Source organism: Pelodiscus sinensis, chromosome 3, assembly GCF_052426305.1.
Source record: "Pelodiscus sinensis isolate ZL-2025 chromosome 3, ASM5242630v1, whole genome shotgun sequence".
Classification (NCBI taxonomy): Eukaryota; Metazoa; Chordata; order Testudines; family Trionychidae; genus Pelodiscus; species Pelodiscus sinensis.
In genome coordinates this window covers 2,892,172-2,911,364 of record NC_143054.1, presented here as the reverse complement: position 1 = coordinate 2,911,364, position 19,193 = coordinate 2,892,172, and the positions used below count along the sequence as shown (strand labels likewise).

General features: G+C 46.1%; 1 protein-coding gene across 1 annotated transcript; it reads left to right on the top strand.

Annotated features, from left to right (window-relative positions):
• The first annotated feature begins 234 nt into the window (after positions 1-234).
• LOC102449315 (interferon-induced very large GTPase 1) lies at positions 235-17,506 on the top strand. The gene is made up of 2 exons (XM_075923208.2): positions 235-388; positions 8,480-17,506. Exons 1-2 carry the CDS (start codon positions 367-369, stop codon positions 15,787-15,789), a joined length of 7,332 nt encoding a protein of 2,443 aa, XP_075779323.2. The 5' UTR covers positions 235-366; the 3' UTR covers positions 15,790-17,506.
• The last annotated feature ends 1,687 nt before the right edge of the window (positions 17,507-19,193 follow it).

Here is a 19,193-nt window from a genome sequence, read left to right as displayed (position 1 = left end):
CTGTTCTGTTCCCTCCCTCTGGGGCACCTGGCATTGGCTACTGTCAGCAGACTGGACACTGGGCTGGATGGGCCTTTGGTCTGACACAGCCTGGCTGCTCTTATGTTCTTATGACCCCTACTGAAATCTCCAGACAGCATTGAGCATTTATGTGTTTTGAACTGACTTGTGTGCTCACCTCTTTCTTACAGGAAACCTCTGCCCTTGTGGAGAATTGGCAGGCGGGAGGGTGGCTGGTTTCTATATGACAGCAGACCAGAAGCCAGCTTCTCAGAGGAAGCCACATCAGGCAGCGTGAACATAAACAGGCTAGTCTGCAGAAAGCCAGTGGGGACGGAGGAGGGAGATGCAAAGCATTGGAGAAGGATGGAGCAGTCTTCTGAAGCCGGTATTTTCCCTTGGGGTGGGGTGGGAGGGTTTTCTCGTGCCTATGTCTGTGTGATCTCTGTTTGTCCCGTGCTCTGCTGGGTTACACTGGATGCCAGGGAAGGATCCTGGGATCATCCTGCTGCAGTTTAGGCCTGAGAACAAAGGCTAGTGAGATGCAATGAAGACGTCAGGGCTCCCAGTGAGGAAGAGTGGAGCAAAAGTGGGTATGGGCCCAGGAGCCAGCTTGGGAGGGGGAGGGATGCTGGGGCGGGCTGGGAGAGTTGGGGGGGGGGGGCAGTGGAGTTCAGGAGCAGCCTGAGAAGAGTAATGTGTTGGGGAAAGGTGCCAGGGGCAGGCTGGCAGGGCTGATGGGGGAGGTCCTGGGCTGACAGGCAGTAAATACGTCCAGCAGCTGAGAGCAGGTTATAGGGGCTAAAGGGAAGGAGGTAGGTCTGGAGTGTGGGGGAGGACAGGAGGAGAGTCCTAACAAGCTACTAACAAGGAGGACAGAGGGAACCACAGGAGCAGAGGGGATAAAGAAGGATTCCCAGTTCAAGCCTGAGAATGGAGCATAAATATGGGGCCCAGGTTCAGGAGCAGGGTGGGGGTGTTAATCTGGACGCTCAGGGTTCAGGTCTGTAGAGACTTTTTGCCATCAGTTTCCATGGAAGGAGGCTTTACCTGCCAGCCCCACAAGGAGAGGCCTGGCACAGACCTTCCCCTTCGGGGCAAATTAACTCTTCTGGGCTAGTGATTCTGATGAGGCCGCCTGGGGTGGGGTCAAAATAAGAGGGTCAGTGTGGAGGAGTGGGGTGGGGTGCAGGGTCTGGGCAGGAGGTAGGGTACAGACATGGGATGGGGATGCAGGGGATGCATGGGAGGGGTGGCAGAAGCAGGCTGGAGTGGCAGTGTGGGGTGTGGGTGGGAGGAGGTGGAGTGTGGCAGAGGACTGGGGTGCTACTTGGCACAGCTCCTGCGGGTACATGGCTCCGTACTACCATACTTACAGATACCACTCTCTGCTCCCATTGGCTGTGATTCCCAGCCAATGGAACTGATGGGGTGCAGCCTTAAGCCCGTTCAGGGACAAAGCTACCCTGCACTGGGGGAATGGCAGTGCAAAGAGCTGCTCCTCCTGCCTGCCTCCCTCCCCACCAATCTGATCCCTCACACCAGATGTGGCTGGTGCTTTGATCCGTCCCGCAAGGCTGGTGCTGCCTCCCCAGCCATGAAGATGGTTCACTCCTCTGCAGGGGGCATCAAGGTTGTAGGTTCCCCATCCCTGGTCTACAGAAGGGGGCATCTCATTTTTGGCTTCATGTGTGGATGAGGTTTAGGAGTGTCCTGTAGCCTCTCCCCAAACCTCACCCCTGCTGAACTGCGCAGCACCTGACACATTTTTAAAGTGCTTATTCACAAATGCCAGAAGTCTAAATAGTAAAATGGGTGAACTAGAGTGCCTAGTTTTAAAAGGAGGAGATTGACATCATGGGCATCACAGAAACTTGGTGGAATGAGGACAATCAATGGAACACAGTCATACCAGAGTACAAAATATATCGGAAGGACAGAGCAGGTTGTGCTGGTGGGGAAGGGGCACTATATGTGAAAGAAAATGTAGAATCAAATGAAGTAAAAATCTTAAATGAGCCAAACTGTTCCATAGAATCTCTCTGGATAGTAATTCAATGCTCCAATAAGAAGAATATAGCAGTAGGGATATGTTATTGACCACCTGCTCAGGACAGTGATAGTGGCTATGAAATGTTTAAGATTAAGGGTGGACATGATAGCGGTTTTCAAATATCTAAAAGGGTGTCACAAGGAGGAAGGAGAAAATTTGTTCCTCTTGGTTTCTGAGGACAGGACAAGGAGTAATGGGCTTAAAGTGCAGCAGGGGAGGTTTAGATTGGACATTAGGAAAAAATTCCTAACTGTCAGGATGGTCAAATATTGGAATAAATTACCAAGGGAGGTGGTGGAATCTCCCTCTCTGGAGATATTTAAGAACAGGTTAGATAGACATCTGTCAGGGATGGTGTAGATGGAGCTTGGTCCTGCCTTGAGGGCGGGGGGCTGGACTCGATGACCTCTCGAGGTCCCTTCCAGTCCTATTATTCTATGATTCTATGATTCTATGTTAATGGAGAGCCAATCAAAATAAAAAACTCAGTAAAAGTACGTGATTTTAACTATCCCCATGTTGACTGGTACACATTACCTCAGGATGGGATGCAGAGATAAAATTTCTTTATACCTGAAATGACGACTTCTTGGAGAAGCTGGTTCTGGAATCCACAAGGGGAGCGACTATTCTTGATATAGCCCGAGGTGAAACACAGAATCTAGTCCAAGAGGTAAATATAACTGGACCTTTTGGAAACAGTTACATTACCATAATGTAATAAAATATAACATCCTTGTGGTGGGAAAAACACCTCAGCAGCCGAACAATGTGGCATTTAATTTCAGAAAGGGAAACTACACAAAAATGACAAGGTTAGTTAAACAGAAATTAAAAGGTACAATGGCAAAAGTAAAATCTTTGCAAGTGGTGGAAACTTTTCAAAGACTCCATAATACAGTCCCAACTTCAATGTACACCCCAAATTAAAAAACACACTAAGATAACCCCAAAAGTGCCATTGTGGCTTAACAACTAAGGAAAAGAAGCAGTGTCAGATAAAAAGATATCTTTTAAAAAGTGGAAGTCAAATCCTAGTGAAGAAAACTGAACGTAGCATAAACTCTATTAATTAATTTTCAAAATATAATAATAAAAGCCAAAAGAGAGTTTGAAGAACAGCTAGCCAAAAACTCAAAAAATAATAGCAAAATGTTCTTTAAGTACATCAGAAGCAAGAAGCCGGCTAAACAACCAGTGGGGCCCTTGGACAATGAAGATGATGAAAGAGCACTCAAAGATGATAAAGTTATTGAGGAGAGGCTAACTGAATTCTTTGCTTCAGTCTTCAAGCAAACAAATTGAAACAGTCTTCAATAACAAATTGATCAATTTAACAGTAACAAGTGACTAGGAACAAATGGAATTTACCCAAGAGTTCTGAAAGAACTCAAATGGGAAATTGCAGATCTATTAACTGTCATTGTGCATAGTTCTCTCAAAACATCCAGGCAGTGTGCAGTCGCAGTCAAAACAGCAAACCTGTTTTGGGAATGTTGGGAATCATAAAAAAAGGGATAGAGAATAAGACAGAGAATAGCTTATTGCCCCTATATAAAACCATGGGACGCCCACATCTTGAATACTGTGTATAGATGTGGTCGCCTCATCTCAAAAAAGATGTACTGGCATTGGAAAAAGTTCAGGAAAGGGCAACAAAAATGATGAGGGGTTTGGAACGGGTCCCATATGAAGAGAGATTAAAAAGTCTTGGACTTTTTAGCTTAGAAAAGAAGAGACTAAGGGGGATACGACAGAGATCTATACAATCACAACTGGTATGGAAAAAGTGAATAAAGGAAAGTTATTTACTTGTTCCCACAATATAAGAACTAGGGGTCACCAAGTGAAATGAACAGGCAGCAGGATCAAAACAAACAAAAGAAAGTTTTTCTTTACTCAAGGCACAGTCAACCTGTGGAACTCCCTGCCGAAAGATGTTATGAAGTCTAGGACTTTCACAGGATTCCAAAAAGTGCTAGATAGCTTGATGGAGGTTAGGTCCATCAAAGGCCAGGATGGGAAGGAATGCTGTCCCTAGCCTCTGTTTGTCTGGATGTGGGTGACAGGGGAGGGATCACATGAGGACACATGTTGTGTTCGCTCCCTCTGGGGCACCTGGCACTGGCCACTGTGGGCAGACAGGACCCTGGGCCAGATGGACCTTTGGTCTGACCCCGTCTGGCCACTCTTATGTTGTTATGTATGTCAGAACTGAAGGGTACACAGGGCTGTGGGAACAGTTCATGCTGCACAGGAGTGCTCAGGTCTGAGGGAAGATCGGGGGTCAGGGGTCAGAGGTTATGTGAAAGCAGGAGCCGGCTGAGATAGCAACCAGGCACCCAGTTAGCAATAGGCTGAGTGGAAGGAGTTGTTCTGTGTGACGAGAAAGCCGGGTGTGGTGACAGAGCAGGGACTGGAGCAGAGAGCTGTGGTGGAGAAGGAAGGGGCGACCTTTGGATGTTAGTGATTTTCCCTGAGCGCAGAGAGGGCGTTTCTGACAGAGCCTGTCTGTCCCTTTGGGAGTCTCATTAGAACCCTGCTCTCGGTTTAACACACGGTAGTTATTGGGGCCCGTCGTCCAACACGCACAGCTTGTGTCATGCACAGCTCGTCCTATGGTCTTAGGGATTCTGCTCTCAACTCAGCTTCTTGCTTGCCATGTGGAGGCTGCTTCAGCTTCTCTGCATTTGCTGAGCCATCACAGACTTCTCTGCTGGGTGATGGGGGCCAAGCAGGGACCTTGCGGGTGTGAGAAAATAGCTGCTCCAGTGCAGTGTAGAAATCAGAGCCCACAGGAGCTCAGGGAGCAGAGGCAGGCATGGGCCCAGGATCAGGACAGGTGGCGTTAAGGGGGCAGATGCAGGGACAGGCTGGTAGGGAGCAGGGAGCAGGCAGGGGTCAGGAAAAGAGGGGGGCAGGCTCAGGAGCAGTCTGGGGAGATTAGAGTGTCAGGAAAGGATGCTGGGGACAGATTGCACCTAAGGCTGAAGTGCCAGAGCTCATGGAGCAGGCTGGCAGGGCTAAAGGGGGGGAACAAGCAGCAGCTGGCAGAGCTAGGGCATGGGGGGTAGGGTCATAAGCCAGCTGTCAAGACTTAGAATGGAGGCCTGGGGTCAGGGCTGGCCAGCAGGGCTGAGGGGGAGAGGGCAGAGCTGGGGGTACCTTGGTGGGGTTAAATGTGGGGCTGGGGGCTGGACGCAGGTTGGGGATAAATGTTGGGTGGGGCTGGTTTAGCATCAGGTCAGGAGACAAAACTGGGGACAGCTGCCGGAGCAGAGTGGGAGGGATAAGTATAAGGGGCCAGCTTCAGGACCAAGTCAGCTGGCCCCAATTCAGGAATCTGGAGGGTTAAGACTAGTGCCCAGGGCTGCCCACAGACTGCTGGATCCCAGGGCGTGGTGATTTAAAGGGCCCCAGCCCTCAGCTGCTGCCGCTGCCACCGTAACAGCAGTGGTGGCCAAGAGTCCTGGGGCCCTTTAAATCATTGGGCCCCGGAGCAGCTGCCCCTGTTGCCCCCTCTCCTAGGGGCACTATTTCAGATTATGAGGGGGAGGGGGCAACTCATGCATGCCACAGTAGTGGGGGAGGGGGACAAAGTGAGGACAGTGGCTTCAGCAGTGTTACTGAGCATGCTCAGTACAAGCCACGAAGCAAATCAGCATGGAGGGGAGACTAACCCCATCCACCCATCACCAAGGAGCAGATACATTTCAGCTCTATATAAGACCATCAGAATGACCAGACTGGGTCAGACCAATGATCCTTCCAGCCCCATATCCTGTCTTCCAACAGTGGCCTTGCCAGGTGCTTCAGAAGGAATAAAGAGAAGAGACAATCATCATGCTCCTTCCCCTGTCACCTACTTTGTTGGGTTTAAATCTGCTGCCTATAAATTTAATTGGGTCGGCTTCTTGTGTTATGTTAGTGAAGGAATAAATACCATTTCTTTATTCTATTTCTCCACACCATCCTTCAATCTCTAGGCCTCTAACATATCCCCCCACTCTTTTAATCATTTCTTTTCCAAGCTGAAGAGTCCCAGTCTTCTTAATCTCTCCTCATATGAAAGCTGTTCCTTACACCTCATCATCTCTGTTGCCTTTTCTGTAACATTCTTAAAGCCATCAGAGGGGGAGCTGTGTTAGTCTGAATCTGCAAAAGCGACAAGGAGTCCTGTAGCACCTTCGCATGCATCTGACGAAGTGGGTCTTTGCTCATGAAAGCTTATACTCCAACACTTCAGGTACCACAGGACTCCTCGCCACTTTTGCAGATTAAGACTAACACGGCTACCCCTCTGATACAGTAGCACCTTATAGACTAACAGATGTATTGGAACATTAGCTTTCATGAGCAAAGACCCACTTCGTCAGATGCATGTAGTGGAAATTTCCAGAGGCAGGTATAAATATGCAAGCAAGAATCAAGCTAGAGATAATGAGGTAAATTCAATCAGGGAGGATGAGGCGCACTTCTAGCAGCTGATCTGGAGGTGTGAACACCAACAGAGAAGAAACTGCTTTTGTACTTGCCTAGCCATTCACAGTTTTTTTTAATCCTGAGTTGATGGTGTCAAATTTGCAGATGAACTGTAGCTCAGCAGTTTCTCTCTGAAGTCTGGTCCTGAAGTTTTTTTGCTGCAGGATAGCTACCTTTAAATCTGCCAGCAAAGGGGCATTGCTGGCACATGATGGCGTATATTACATTGGTAGATGTGTGGGTGGATGAGCCTGTGGTGGAGTGTCTGGTGTAGATATGAGGGCAGAGTTGGCACCGAGGTTTGTTGCAGGGATTGGTTCCCAAGTTAGAGTTACTGTGGTGCGGTGTATAGTTGCTGGTGGTTGGTGGGTTGTCTGTAGGCAAGGACCGGCCTGCTTCCCAAGGCCTGTGAAAGTGAGGGATCATTGTCCAAGATGGGTTGTAGATCACTGATGATGCATTGAAGAGGTTTTAGCTGAGGAATGTAGGTGATGGCCAGTGGTGTTCTGTTGGTTTTTTGGGGGGGGTTTTCCCACAGCAGGAGGATTCTGGGTACACGTCTGGCTCTGTTGATCTGTTTCCTCACTTTCTCATGTGGGTATCGTATTTTAAAAAGTGCTTGTTGAAGATCTTGTAGGTGTAGGTCTCTGTATGAGGGGTTGGAGCATATGCGGTTGTACCTCAGTGCTTGGCTGTAGACAATGGATCATGTGGTGTGTCCAGAATGGAAGCTGGAGGCATGAAGATAGGCATAGCGGTCAGTAGGTTTTTGGTATAGGGTGGTGTACATGTGACTGTCACTTATTTGCACCATGGTGTCCATTCTTAAAGCTATATGCCCTGGTGCCAAAGACAGTTCACAAATGCAACAGTTGGAGCTCTTTGCAGCTTTGCCTTTGGGGCAGGGAGTTTGTCATGCACCTCTTCATCAATGATTTAGATATTGGCATAGAGAGGACGCTTATTAAGTTTGCAGATGATACCAAGCTGGGAGGTGTGGCAACTGCTCTGAAGGATAGGGTCATAATTGAAAATGATCTGGACAAATTGGAGAAATGGTCTGAGTTAAACAGGATGACGTTGAATAAGTACAAAAGCAAAGTGCTCCACGTAGGAAGGAACAATCAGTTTCACACATACAGACTGGGAAGCGACTGTCTAGGGAGGAGCCCTGCAGAAAGGGATCTAGGGGTTATAGTGGACCACAAGCTAAATATGAGTCAACTATATGACACTGTTGCAAAAAAAGCAAACATGATTCTGGGAAGTATTAACAGGTGTGTTGTGAGCAAGACACGAGAAGTCATTCTTCCGCTCTACTCTGCGCTGATTAGGCCTCAGCTAGAGTATTGTGTCCAGTTCTGGGCACCGCATTTCAGGAAAGATGTGGAGAAATTGGAGAAGGTCCAGAGAAGAGCAATAAGAATGATGAAAGGTCTAGAGAACATGAGCTCTGAGGGAAGACTGAAAGAATTGGGCTTGTTTAGTTTGGAAAAGAGAAGATTGAGGGGGGACATGATAGCGGTTTTCAGGTATCTAAAAGGGTGTCATAAGAAGGAGGGAGAAAACTTGTTCTTCCGGGCCTGTGAGGATAGAACAAGCAGCAATGGGCTTAAACTGCAGCAAGGGAGGTTTAGGCTGGACATTAGGAAAAAGTTCCTGTCTGTCCGGGTGGTTAAACACTGGAATAAATCGCCCAGGGAGGTTGTGGAATCTCCAAGAGATATGTGGAGATATTTAAGAGCAGGTTAGATAAATGTCTATCAGGGATGGTCTAGAAACAGTACTAGGTCCTGCCATGGGGGCAGGGGACTGGACTCGATGACCTCTCGAGGTCCCTTCCAGTCCTAGTGTTCTATTATTCTATGATGCTGGAATGCAGAGGCAGGAAGGTGGGACATCTTCATGAAAGTCCTGATATTGTTTGTCTGCTCCATTTCACAGCTGTGTCTATGGGAGAGGAAAGCCCCAGGCATTCCGCGGAGGGAGATGCTGCAAAGGACGATCTAGCCAAGCGACTGGAAGCCGTGGGTCTGAGTGCAGAGTACTGGCTGCCTAAACTGCACACACAGCTGGGCGTTACCTCTGCCCAAGCCTTGAAACACCTGCGGTCTGAAGACTGCGTGAAGTTAGAACGTGACATACGACATGAGTGGGAAAAGCAGGCGCTCCAAGAACTATGCAGTACAGACAGCAAGGCAACAATGCAGCAGCAGAAGGGGGAGCACATGGAGATGCTGAAGAGCCAGGAGCTGAGAAAGCTGACACTGCAGGAGATAAAACTGATGCAGGAGAAAGCTGTGAAGAAGAAAGAGGAGGAGCTGCAGCAAGCGATGGACGTAGCCCCCCAGTATTGGGCCCCATCTCAGAAGTCGCTGGGAGAGGTGGTGGAGAACGCGCACAAGCAGTTAGACCTCCTGGAGCAGTCGGTGTCCCAGAGTGAGACTCTCCCTGACAGGGAAGTTGTGAGACGGGCGTCGGGGGGGCTGGCCCTGCAGGGCATTTACAAATCCAAGCAGCTTGCCCAGATGGTGGAGAAGCGCGAGCAGCTCCTGGAGCTCCCAGATGGGTTGGAGCTCTTTGGCCCACAGCAAGGGCCCTTGTGTGAGACGAAGGAGTTTTCATCGGCCGCAGCAGAGTCCACGTTCACACGGACCATGGAAACACTGGGCTACAGCCTGAGCCTCGCAGCAATTGGTGGGTTTGGGGAGTTTAGTGTGGACACCACCACCGACTGCAGCAGCTCTTCAGAGTCCGAAAGCTCCCACACATCCCGCTCTGAGCGCACCTACCTCTGCACCACCATGTACAGCTACATCCCCCTGGCCTCCTGCTACTTCCCCAAGGACTGGCTCCGACTGTCCAGCGCCGCACTGCAGGAGTTAAAAGAGATCGAGCTGCTTTTGAGTCATGCCCCAGAGCCTGACAAGCGCCCGCTGCTGAAGAGCCGGGCCGGGAATTTCTTCAAGCGATTCGGGTCTCACGTGAACCAGGGCCCCCTCCACCTGGGCGGGATATTCTGGTGGAAAGCGGCGTCGCAGGGATTCCGGGCAGAGCAGCTGGACGAGGTGAAGAAACGAGCATCTGACGAGCTCCGCTCTTGCATCAGAGGCAGCTACAGCGGCTTCGGTGGGAGCATAGCAGCTGGTGTCACTGTATCCAAGTCAGAGTCTGAAGGCACAGACAGAAAACAACATCAAACAGAGATTCAGCTGTGTGTGACCAAGACGGGCGGCCCCCCTGGAGTGGAGTCACTCGCAACATGGAAATCTGGGCTGCTGGCCAGTAACAAAACCTGGTCTGTGATTGACAGAGGCTCTCAGCTGACTCCAGTGTGGGACATAATCCTGGCCAATCACAGACAAGATTTTAAAGACGTTTATCAAATGGGCAGCAGCCTCACAAGGGCCTATGAAGCCCTAACAACCCTAACTGCCAGCCCATTGGCTGGGGCGGGAACAGTCAGTGCATGGGATGAGGCCAGATCCTTCCTAGAGGAAATGAAGACCTGGGAAGTCACAGGGGATGAAGGGCAGCTGGTGACGCTGCTCAAGTTCAAAGAGAAGCTGAATGAAAAGACAAGAAGCCCGAGTATGTGGATCGACATTTGCCTCTCAGACAAGAGGCTTCAAGATTTCCTGAAACGTACAGTTTCACGGTGCAGAGAGTCACCTGTCCCAAATGAGAGGTACATCAGATGTGTGCTGTACTGCCTTCTGGATCCTTACATCTATTCCGTTCAGAATTTCCCCAAATCTTCTTTCATTATGCAATGGATTTTCCCGTCAGCAACAGAACAAGCAGATCAGAGCTCCAGCCCCAGCTCTGAGCTTACAGATTTCACTCAAATTTTACAGCAAATGGAAAGTGACATCAGGGATGTTACCAGTGTCTCTTTGACTTCTCCAGCAGCAGAGCATGAAACGAAGAGAAAAGCTACTCTGACTCTCAGCTTATCCATCTATTCATTACTGCAGGCTCTAAGACAGAGAGCCGAGACCGACATAGAATTGTTACTACTCTCAATTGTAGCCAGCGCAGGATACCGTGTGGACAGTCACACTTTTCAGTATCTCCTCGAGTGCTCAGAAATTAACTTCCTGCTAAAAGAAATGCAAACAGCATATGGGACATATTTGACCCTAAGGGATCAGGGTGTTTCCAGAGCTCAGGCTTTCATGCTGCTGACAGGTCTGACAGTAGCAACTAAAAATCAAGTGATGGCCCCCAAAGAGAAGAGGAAACGTTTGAATTTTATTAAATCTCACATGGGCAACTCGCTGTCAGAGGAAGTTACTTTTGTCCTTACAAAGCACGGGGTGCTCACTGATTGGAAAGCATTGGAAAGAGATTTGAAATCCCTTGTGAATGGAACATTTAAAGCCACAAATGATGATCAGCAGAAGGAATATATTAAAAAAGAATTAGAAAATGTGTTTCAAGAAAGTAAGCTGGTAAATTCAGCAGTGACAACATGCGAAGAAGTGCAGCCCACAGGAACTAAGACAAATGAATTTCCTCAAACTGCAGGATTTCAAAAATTAATCAGGCGACTTAACCTTGAAAGTTACTATCCAAATAAAATGGGGATGGCAGATTTCCAGAAAATTCGCAAAACATCTTTAAATGACAACCACCCCAGCAATGAAAGTGAGCTGTCATTTTACTTTTTGGATAAGCTGTTGATGCTGGACTATCGGGCAAGAAGTTTCATATGCAAGAATGACAGTAAAATAGAACAAGACATGGCCAAGACAACAAACACCAGTGATGATGTGAACGAACCCTCAGATGATCTAGATGAATTGTTTAATGATAATGATGAATCTAACGAATTTGCTGAAAGTAATGAGGATCAGGTGCACCCTATGGATGTCCAGATGGCAATTTTTCTCTGTGCAGATGATTTCATGAGGCAATATATTTCAACAAAGCTCGCTTTATGTCAATTTGCTCTCCCACTTCTGGTGCCAGATCCACATTCTCCACAAATAGAACTTCCTTTTTGGTCCTTTTGCCAAGTTAACAAGAAATGGCAGAGTCGTCAGGATTCACAAAATAAGGCTGGGGTTAGGAAATGTGAAGATAAATTGATATATCAGGCAGATATACCACTGGTGTCCTTCATAAGATTTGGTGCGTCTTCTTTTTCTAAATCTCAGCTTTTAAATACACTGCTGAGTAAGCAAAAACATAATATTTTTTTCCATCGTCATTGTAGAGGCAGTATTAAAAACTGCCTCTTGATGGAAGGTGTTGTAGAAATCACCTGGTACTGTCCTGGCGGAAAGGATGATGACAGTTTTGAGAACTGCATCGCGTTCACCAATCTTCATGGAGATGCAAGAGAACATGAGCGACAAGTCAAATTTTTACGGGAAATAGCGTCAGTCAGCGTGGTCCTCTTGTCAGAGGTTGATCAGAATGAAAAGGGCAAGAAGGTTTTAAAAGACCTCGTAAAATCTCCCAAACCTCTCATCTTTCTCTGTACTGACAAAGAGCGAACAACAGTTAACAAGACTAGAAATCGAGTAAAAATAGCTGTAAAGAACCAGAATGAGGCACGATTAATGGATGCACTGACCACTGCTATTAAAAGTGCCATGGAAATTTCGAATATTTCTTGTAGCCTTGGTAAATGTGCAAACATTGCACGAGAGCATGGATTCCACATTGATGAAGACAAAAGAGAATGCAAGGACGGCAAAGAACTGGCACAAACAGTGACAGGTTATCTGAAACAGAAAGGTATTTTAGATGTTAAGGAGGAATTATTACCTCTCCAAGGAAAATTGTGGCATGAGTGGTGTAAGACGGATAAAAAGCATGCCCATTTGCAGGACAATGAGAACATGAGCATAGAACAGCAGCTAAGCCAAATAAAATCAGAAAAGAATGCAATACGAAAGGATCAGTTACAGAAAGCATTTCCCCTGAAGGAACTAATGAGGTCAGTGCTTTCAACCCTGAATTTATCTTCCCACAAAACTAAAATTTACTTTTTACAGTGGCTGCAAGTATTTATAGCTGATCTGTCTTCTGATCATCTTCCAGAGCTTCACCAAAAATACCATGAGTTGTGGTCACAAGACCAAAGAAGAAAAAATAATGACTTGCAAAAACAATTAGAAGAATTATCACGTAAAATAAATGAATCTACTTTTGGTCTTGAGCATCTTTTGAGAGAGGTGGGTCAGATTTATGAAGCTCTGGATGCACTACCTGGACAGGATGTATGCCATCTTAAATTGCCGCAGGTTGTAGCTGATTTGATGGTTTCAGGGTATCCTATCGAACTGTTGGATGGTGACACTTCTTATGTGCCATTGAAATGGATCGGCGCCATCTTTGACAAGTTAATTGAGAAGCTGGGAGACAAAAAGGTGTTTGTTCTTTCTGTGCTTGGCATCCAGAGCACTGGGAAATCAACCCTCCTGAACGCCATGTTTGGCCTCCAGTTTAAAGTCAGTGCAGGGAGGTGCACCAGGGGAGCCTTCATGCAGCTAGTTAAGGTGGATGATGAGCTCAGAGAAGAGCTGAACTTTGACTTTGTGGTGGTTATCGACACTGAAGGACTTCGGGCCATAGAGCTAGAAAACAGATCAGCACTCAGTCATGACAATGAGCTAGCCACTTTTGTCATTGGTCTGGGCAACACAACGATGATCAATATCTTTGGCGAGAACCCTGCGGAAATGCAAGATATCCTGCAGATCGCTGTCCAGGCGTTTCTGAGGATGAAGCAAGTCAAGCTCTCCCCAAGCTGCTTGTTCGTGCACCAGAATGTTGGCGACATAACGGCAAAAGAACAGAATATGGGAGGACGAAGATGCCTTCAGGAGAAGTTAGATGAAATGGCCATTATTGCAGCCCAGCAAGAATCCTGTGATGTAACCTGCTTTAGTGACGTTATCCGATTTGATGTGAACACCCACATCCATTACTTTCCTCACCTCTGGGAAGGGGACCCACCCATGGCACCTCCCAACCCCAGCTACAGCCAAAGTGTGCAGAGACTAAAGAGAAAGATTCTTGTGACTGCCATGGAAAAATCTGAACATAGATTTCTAAGTCTGTCAGATTTAAAAAAGCGTACTCAGGACCTGTGGGCGGCTTTGTTAAATGAGAACTTTGTATTCAGTTTTAAAAATACTCTGGAGATTGAAGTGTACACCAGACTGGAAAACAACTACAGCAAATGGACCTGGGAACTGAGACGTTTCATGCTTGGTCTGCAGAACAAGCTGAACATCCAAATTCAGAATGGAAAAATCTCTGACATAGATAGAGCAGATATTGAGAAAAGAGTTCAAGAAAAATATGATGCTACTGAAAAGGATCTAGAAAGTTATTTTAGCGAGGACAAGTACAGTGACATACTGATTCAGTGGAAAGCAAATATTAAAAGTAGAATGAACTTTTTCAGACAAGATCTGATTGACAGCATATGTAGAAGGGGTCAAGAACAGATTGATCTGAAAAATCGTCAAAACAGTTTTGAACAAAAGAAATCAACCTATAAAGATGAGTTGCTAAGAAAAAGCAAAGAGTTGGCCCGAGATTTCAGAGATAAGGAATTGAGTGAAAGTGATCTTAGAACTCAGTTTATTCTTGTGTGGAATGACTGGATTACTGACGTGTCCTCTGCTGCCCATCGCGTGGATGAGCCCAATATACATCTTGACATGGAAACTTTCCTTCTGGGTCATTTTAAATCAGAACATGATATACATAACAGGATTGCAAGATCCTCTGAATGGACTGATTTTCCTCTGGACTTTTCTGAGCATGGGATGAAGTCATGGAATCTACTGAAGAAGACTGATAAAAGTGATGTTCAGAAAATGAAAGACTCCCTAAAGGAGCATATCTGTGAATACACTGAGTCCAAAGCAAGAGAGATAATGAATTACAGCTCCAGTTACTTTCATGAAATAGTGGACTTAATAAGCAAGAAGTTAGAATCTGATTCAAAGAAAGTAAATTCTACATTAACACCTTCATACAAAGTGGATATATCTCTATATTTTTGCCAAATGGCCTCAAGAAAGTTTAGAGAAACACTCAAAGCATTCCAGGAATCAAATAATCCAGCCTTATATCTTGAAAGTAAGAGAGAGGAATTCTTTAGCTCTTTCAAAATTGCCTGCCAAGGAGCAACATCCACTGCAACTTTTGCAGATATTTTATGCAGCAATCTGAAATTTGCTATCCGTGACGCAGTCTATGACAAGACTGCCATTGACATCGCAAATGAGATGAAATCGAACCATGAAGCCTTCAATGGCAATCGAAGGAAATTGGAAACATTCATACTACATGATCTTTTAGTTCAGGAAGATTTTGAAAGATACCAAGAGTATATCTATAACCCAGGTTATTGTATGGAAGGTTTTATCAGACGAGCTGTTGATAGCTATTGCTTAGATAAAAAAAATCCAAAATTGAAAAAATTCTTAAATTCAAATCTTGATTCTTTCCAAGCTCTCGTTCTTTCAGCAGTTCATGAATCAACTAATGTTGTCAAAGACAAACATGGCAATGTAGCTTTGTGGTTGGATGAATTTTGTACCAGGCTTGGAGATGATTTGTACCTTCCCAGAAGCAGTCTGCAAAGCATCGAACATCAAGAGATAACAGACATACAATTTCTGAAAGAAGTGGTGAGTGAGTCACTGATTCCTGTCTTAGAACAGCTGAAACAAACATTCTCTGAGACTGATTTGGACCCATTTCCCTCAAAACCTCATGAAATCCTATTTGAGCAGTTCCGTGGGTGTTTGAAGCAGTGTCCCTTTTGCAAGGCTGTCTGCACAAACACAATTCCTGGTCACGATGGAGACCACAGCACTGATTTCCATCATCCTCAGGCCATGACTGGCATTCAATGGGAAGGAACAAATCATCTAGTCACGGACATCTGCTCCAGCCTTGCAGGAAGTGACTCCAAAATAGTCCTTGGTGAAAAAACAATTCAATTCAAAAGGTATCGAGATATAGGACCTGACTTTGCAAACTGGAACATCAAACCAGATACCTCACAAATGTCTTATTGGAAATGGTTTGTCAGTCATTTCAGATCTGACTTAGAAAAAGCTCATAATGGAAAATTTGAAGGGAAGGGTGCAATCCCAAGAAGTTGGGAAAATATAGACAAGACCGATGCAGCCAAACATATACTAATTTTAATGTTGAGTGGCCTTAATGATAAATATCTTGAATTTACAAGAAATTATGCTGTTAAAGGGATATGAAAGAAAGTTTGCAATGAGTACTGCTTGAATAGATTTAGCAAGGAACTTTTTCATTCAAAATTAAAGTATGTATGGAATCTTTGTCATATTTTCCTTTAACAAAACCATAGGCGAGTAGATTGTATTATTTGTCGATCCCTGCATATAACTATGTATCATTCTCATTTATGGATGAATCTCAGTAACATTTCCATATAACCGTTTGTCAATCTCATATAAGTTTATATTAAGAACTTCAGGGGGTAGCCAAGTTAGTCTGTTACAGAAAAAAACAACAAATGGTAGACTATAAGGTGCTACCAGACCATTTGTTGTTGTTTTTTTTTTTATTAAGAGAAACTTTGTAAGTCCAGATAGATGTTGTATAGATCTTTGCTTCTTATAGACCATAGAACGTTGTAATAAGCCCTTTATGTTATAGGCCTTAGGAATAGGAAATTGTCTTTTTTTAGGAGTAGAATAGAACTCTCCTTTTCATTGATTGTCCTGTTGAAATGAATGAGGTGTGGATGGAGACGCTTGAGAGGTGAACAGCTGCCAGGGTGGAAAGGGCTGGGAGCCAGATCCAAAGACAACAAGACTTGTGAAGTGAGCTCACTGAAAAGAAGATTGGCCTTGGGAGTCAAGCAGCAAGTGCCAGAAGGACCCTCTTTGAAGCAGAATTAAAAACTGCATCACATGTATCTCACTGCATATGTAGGTGATGATTAACTGGCTGCATGAAAGGGATAAATAGGAGATATCTTGCAGAGGGACCCCGGGTTTTTTGTGTTATCAACATGGAAGCATCGACCTGGATCAGCAGAAGCCTGGCTCCACCCCTCTGCCAACTAATTCACTTGGCCAGTGCAGTTAGGGGGAGCAACTACTGGTAACAACACAACGGAGTGTGCTTGTGTGTGCGTGTGTGTGTGTGAGAGGGAGAGAGAGAGAGAGAGAGAGTGCATGAGTGTAGTAGCGGCAAAGAGTCCTGTGGCATTCGAACTTGCAAATGAAGCCTGGGTGCCACCATTTTTAAATGCCCCATAGTCCGGACTACCTGCCCGTGGCTACACATGGCACGGACTAAGTAGTTCAAATTAAAGCTCCTAATTCAAACTACTGTTAAACCTCCCTGGAACTAGGGTGGCTAGTGTAGACATACCCTGAGGTGCCACAGGATTCCTCGCCACTTTTTCAGATTTAGACTAACACGGCTTCCCCTCTGAGTGTAGTGTATCATATGCATATGATGAAGTATTGATTGATCTATGTCTGCTCAATAAATGCGGCATGTGTGAAAAAGATCCTGGGTGCTTCTTTTAAGCACAACACTGGGGGGTACTCTGAATGGTCTCACACCTCTTGCTGGTCTTTGCTTTGGGTGTTGAGGGCCAGAGGCACCCAGTGACTGACTGGTGTGAGTGGAGTTACACCAGGAGTGGAGCTGGCTGCCTTGTGCACCTCCACTACAGCCAGATCTGTGTAAGCTGCACTAAATCCAACTCGCCTACACCTACGTTCTGAGCAGTGGCCACCCACCCTGTTAGGGTATGTCTACACTACAGCACTAATTCGAACTAACTTAATTTGAATTAGTTAATTCGAACTAAGCTAATTTGAATTAGCGCATCTAGACCTAAAAACGAGTTCGAATTAGAGTTTTGCTAATTCGAACTAGCATGTCCACACTGAGTGACCCTGAACCGAGGTTAAGGCTGGCGGGAAGCAGTGCCGGCAGGGCATCAGAATAGGACTTAGAGCGTGGAGCTGCTGTCTCAGGCTAGCCGAGGGCTGTGCTTAAAGGGACCCGACTCCCACCCCGGACAGACAGTTCTCAGGGGTTCCCCGCTTGCAAAGCAGTCCTGTCTTGGAGTGCCCTGAGTGCCCACGCTCGGCACATCACAGCACTCGGCCATCAGCCCGGCGGCACTTGCCGCAGGCTGCCATCCGGGGAGGGGGGTCAATCGGAGGGCTGCAGGAGAGCTTCCATCCCGAGGAGCCCGCAGAGCCACCCCAGTCCTCCCCATCGGGGGCTCATACCCCATTCCTCCCTCACCTCCTTCCATTTAGCCCTTCCTAACCCCCCTTCCTGATGTACAAAATAAAGGACACGTGTGTTCAAAAATACAGGACAATGTAGCACTTTAAAGACTAACAAGATGGTTTATTAGATGATGAGCTTTCGTGGGCCAGACCCACTTCCTCAGATCAAATAGTGGAAGAAAGTAGTCACAACCATATATACCAAAGGATACAATTAAAAAAATGAACAAATATGAAAAGGACAAATCACATTGCAGAACAGAAGGGGGATGCGGGGGGGTGGGAAGGGGGAGGAAGGAAGGTAAGTGTCTGTGAATTGCTGATATTAAAGGTAGGGAGAGTGGGATGTTTGTGAGTTAATGGTATTACAGGTGATAATTGGGGAAACTGTCTTGGTAATGGGTGAGAAAGTTCAAATTCTTGTTAAGTCCTTGTTGGCAAGTGTCGAATTTTAACATGAATGACAGTTCAGAGGATTCCCTTTCAAGTGCAGATGTAAAAGGTCTTTGTAGCAGAATGCAGGTGGCTAAGTCATTTAGAGAGTGTCCTTTCTGGTTAAAGTGGCAAGAAACTGTTTTCTCTTTGTGATCTTGTCTGATATCTGTTTTGTGGGCATTAATCCTTTGGCGAAGTGTCTGAGATGTTTGTCCAATGTACATAGCAGACGGACACTTTCGGCACATGATAGCATAGATTATATTTCTGGATGCGCAGGAATATGTGTTCTTGATCTTATAACTCACTTGGTTAGGTCCAATAATGGTATCAGCAGAATGAATATGTGGACAAAGCTGGCAACGGGGTTTGTTGCAAGGGAAGGTACCAGGGTTGGTATTAGTGTGGTATGTCCTGTGGTGGTTGGTAAGAATCATCTTGAGGTTAGGTGGTTGTCTATAGGAGACTATGGGTCTGTCTCCCAGAGCCTCTTTGAGTATGGTATCCTGTTCCAGGATAGGCTGTAGTTTATTGATAATGTGTTGGACAGGTTTAAGTTGGGGGTTGTAGGTGATGACAAGTGGTGTTCTATTGTTGGTTTTCTTGGGTCTGTCTTGAAGTAGATGGTTTCTAGGTATTCGTCTGGCTCTTTCAATTTGCTTTTTTATTTCTCTGGGTGGGTAGTTGAGATTTATAAATGCTTGGTAGAGATCCTGAAGCTTCTGGTCTCTGTCAGTGGGGTTAGAGCAGATGCGGTTGTATCGAAGGGCTTGGCTATAGACGATGGATCGTGTGGTGTGTTCTGGATGGGAGCTGGATGCATGTAGGTAACTGTATGAGTCGGTGGGTTTTCTGTAGAGAGTGGTGTCTAATTTTCCATTGTTGATTTGTACGGTGGTGTCCAGGAAGTGGATCTCTCGTGTAGAATGGTCCAGGCTGAGGTT